Source organism: Notothenia coriiceps, unplaced genomic scaffold (genome assembly GCF_000735185.1).
Source record: "Notothenia coriiceps isolate Sejong01 unplaced genomic scaffold, NC01 NC01_scaffold00037250, whole genome shotgun sequence".
Taxonomy (NCBI): domain Eukaryota; kingdom Metazoa; phylum Chordata; class Actinopteri; order Perciformes; family Nototheniidae; genus Notothenia; species Notothenia coriiceps.
Genome location: NW_011369951.1, coordinates 14,715,844 through 14,719,108, shown reverse-complemented (window position 1 = coordinate 14,719,108; position 3,265 = coordinate 14,715,844). Strand labels below are relative to the sequence as shown.

The window sequence follows — 3,265 nt, the reverse complement described above, 5'->3', positions numbered from 1 at the left end:
CCCCGCTCCTCTCTCTATCCGTGTTGGAAACCAACACAGCTTCGTTAAGGCGAATTAACCGCCACGCTCGTTAGCTAATTAGCCCCCATGTCTGCCGTGCTACTGAGCACATTCCAGACAGAGGGAAGTCATTAGGCGGATTTATCTACGGCTGCCTCTCTGGCACTCAGCCGGCCCGGGATATAGGATGGTCCAGCGCTCGGTTCTGATGTTAGCTGGTGGTTTCTTATTTCTTACTTTCCCCTCACAAAGGCAAAATTCTTCCTCCATCTAATGGCCTCACACACTCCTCGCCACCAAGTCACCGCTCTAGGGAGCAGGTGCAGTGTGTGTGTGTGTGTGTGTGTGTGTGTGTGTGTGTGTGTGTGTGTGTGCATCCCTAGGAGGCTTCTTGGCTCTGGTCTGTGCTGAAGAGCAGGTGGTTGACTCCTGAGACACCTGCTCCACTGGGGGGCCTGAGTAAATATCAAAGAGGCGCTGGGAGACTGCGGTGCACCTGGCACGCACACAAACAAGACTGAAATGCATGATGGTGAGCAAACACACATGTTGTTTGTGTATTCATGCACCTATACACACACACAAATCCAAACAGCACACTTAACACATCACACATTAGAAGATCAAGGGGAAAGGGAATGCTACAAAGCCTACTCCTGATTATTAATCATTTCTCACAGCTTCTGTTCCATGTTTTCATCTTTTTATCTTCTCTTCCTGCACAATAATACACACTGGATATGGAGTCAACTGCCTGGCCTTGAGACCTACTTTTCATGGTGGAAGAGAACGTGAAGAAGTACAAAGCCTCGCAACATTCTCTCCGTGCTCACCTTCCTTTGATCTGTCTCTGTGGGGCCCCCCCCGCCCGGTCCTGGGCAAGGCACAGGGCCAGCACTCGGAGGAAGAGGTGGAAGGAGTTGGCTGAGCGGTAGAGCTGGGTGTGTCCTGGAGAGTGGAGGGGAGCGGGGGAGCAGCAGCTGCGGGCCTGCTCGAACAGAGCCAGGGACGTCTTGCACAGGGTGCCCATGCCAGACACGCCGAGCCAGGGTACAGTGAAGGAAGCGCTCTGGGGTGAAGGGACAGAGTATAATATAGAACGTAAGTGTAAAGGTCTATGTAATAACTTCATAATACATAATAGTGTCAAGCAAAAAATCTGCAAATTTGATGCAATCTTATACGTCAGCAAGTGAGAACAAAAAACTATTTGGTTATCAATTTTTTTTAATGTCTGATCCAAATGTTACTGTCTCCTGTGTTTAAACATTAAGAAAATATGCCAAAATAACGAATCTTAGTAGCTTAATATTTGTCGGATAAAAGAAAGAAGAATACGTTTTGACCGTCAATTTGTGTTTGTTGTTGTAATACTCTTTCTGACCACAAGAGGCAGAAGTGCACCACTAACCGATTTACCCAAAAGGATTAAGGCAGATGAGATCCGATTAAAATAAATGTTTAGCCAAAAATATAAATGATATTCATTTCACATAACTGGCTAATACAAGATATGCACCATGTGTTTACAGCAGAAAGTGCTTTACCTCTGCATCTTCTAGCCTAAATGAATAGCAAACAAAAAAATATATATCACAAACTTTTTCCCCACTTGTTTAACAAATCTATAACAGTTTAAGGTTCATTTAGAGATTATTTAGGTAAAAACACTTAAGTTACTCCTAAATACAGGAGAAAACTATTAAGATCAGACTTATCACTTATCATCAGATAAGCCATACATGCAACCTATAATAACATCAAAGAAATAACCTGTTACTTGTTTACATACAGTAAATGATGCAACATATTGAGTGTGTTCGACTGTTATCGTCTGTTATACACCGGTCAGTGCGTCCTCACCAGATTCCTGCTGTAGTAGTCCCAGAGGGTGGAGACAGCGCTGGTGCTCGGGTCCCACAGCAGACAGACACTGAGACAGCAGTGGACATGCATCCTGACCTGCTCCTCTGCTACACCTCCCTGTTATTACACACAGGCACATACCGCTTAAACATACATTTTCTCAATGGGGTTTCAAATGCATGTATGAAGAGAAACAGTGCTGACCTTGGGGCTACAGGACGACTTGAGCAACTCTTCCACAAAGGTCCAATTTTCCCCCAGATGTTTCTGTAAGAGAAGATACAACAAGTTGATACATTTAAAAACATTATCCACTAACACGTGTTTTTTTAACCTAGTGTATATATGGGAATAAATGCTAAAAAACCCAAGTCACCTGAAATAAAATGTAACACTGAAGTAGACCATGCCTTCTATCATTAACCTATTTAAGTATAAAACAAGTGAGCTATCATCAGTCTCACTTCACGATGTCTAATTTCAGCACCATTCTTTATTTAAGTGTCAAGACAAATGAATCCTCAAGACTTATTTTAGAACTGCAGAATTCTCTTAGATGACTACAACTTCCGCCCATAATTTTGTCTTTGAATTACACTCCCTGGTTAAAAATAAATGCACCAACTTACATTTGAGGTAAAAGACAATGTGTGCAGTGTAATGTGATCGTCTTACCTTGTGCTGGAAAGTGCCGCTACGACTGTACTGCCCCAACATGGCCACATGAGTGAGCAGCCACCATGTGAATCCCAGAGGGTCCTTACAGTGCGTGGGGAGCCCGCTGAACTGCTCTGCTGCTGGCTTCCCAGAAACCAGGGGCCTCAACAACGAGTTCATGTAGCTCCAGAAAGACTAGAGAGGAACACACATTCAGTTAGCATGGACAGCTTATTTGATGTTTTTGTGAACATGTGTGTATTTGCGTTACCTGTGTGTGCAACACTTTGTTCCTGTACTCCAGCAGGTGCATGAGCAGGACCCACAGCTCTTTGGTGCAGGAGCAGAGGTAGTGATGGCTGCTCAGGGCCTCCGTAGGCCTCACCTAGAAATCAATAGGATTCATTTAGCATAGTTAGCTCCCAACTGCGGCACTGTTCTACATAAACGCATGGGGTCTACCACGTACCTGATAATAAGCAGTGGTGGGAGGTAACTACACTGAACAAAAATATAAACGCAACACTTTTGTTTTTGCTCCCATTTTTCATGAGATGAACTCAAAGATCTAAAACATTTTCTACATACACAAAATAACCATTTCTCTCAAATATTGTTCACAAATCTGAAAAAGTCTGTGATAGTGAGCACTTCTCCTTTGCCGAGATAATCCATCCCACCTCACAGGCGTGGCATATCAAGATGCTGATTAGACAGCATGATTATTGCACAGGTGTGTCTT

At 43.8% G+C, this 3,265-nt stretch overlaps 1 protein-coding gene across 2 annotated transcripts in view; it reads right to left on the bottom strand.

Moving 5' to 3' along the window:
* The window catches only part of mms22l (MMS22-like, DNA repair protein), a 47,934-nt gene that overhangs the window by 15,416 nt on the left and 29,253 nt on the right, over window positions 1-3,265 (bottom strand). For both annotated transcript variants that reach the window (XM_010796454.1, XM_010796455.1), the window contains exons 9-13: window positions 2,795-2,908; window positions 2,542-2,718; window positions 2,071-2,133; window positions 1,864-1,983; window positions 834-1,069 (exon numbers count right to left, since the gene is read on the bottom strand). In XM_010796454.1, coding sequence (XP_010794756.1) covers window positions 834-1,069; window positions 1,864-1,983; window positions 2,071-2,133; window positions 2,542-2,718; window positions 2,795-2,908 — 710 coding nt within the window. The remainder of the gene's footprint in view (window positions 1-833; window positions 1,070-1,863; window positions 1,984-2,070; window positions 2,134-2,541; window positions 2,719-2,794; window positions 2,909-3,265) is intronic.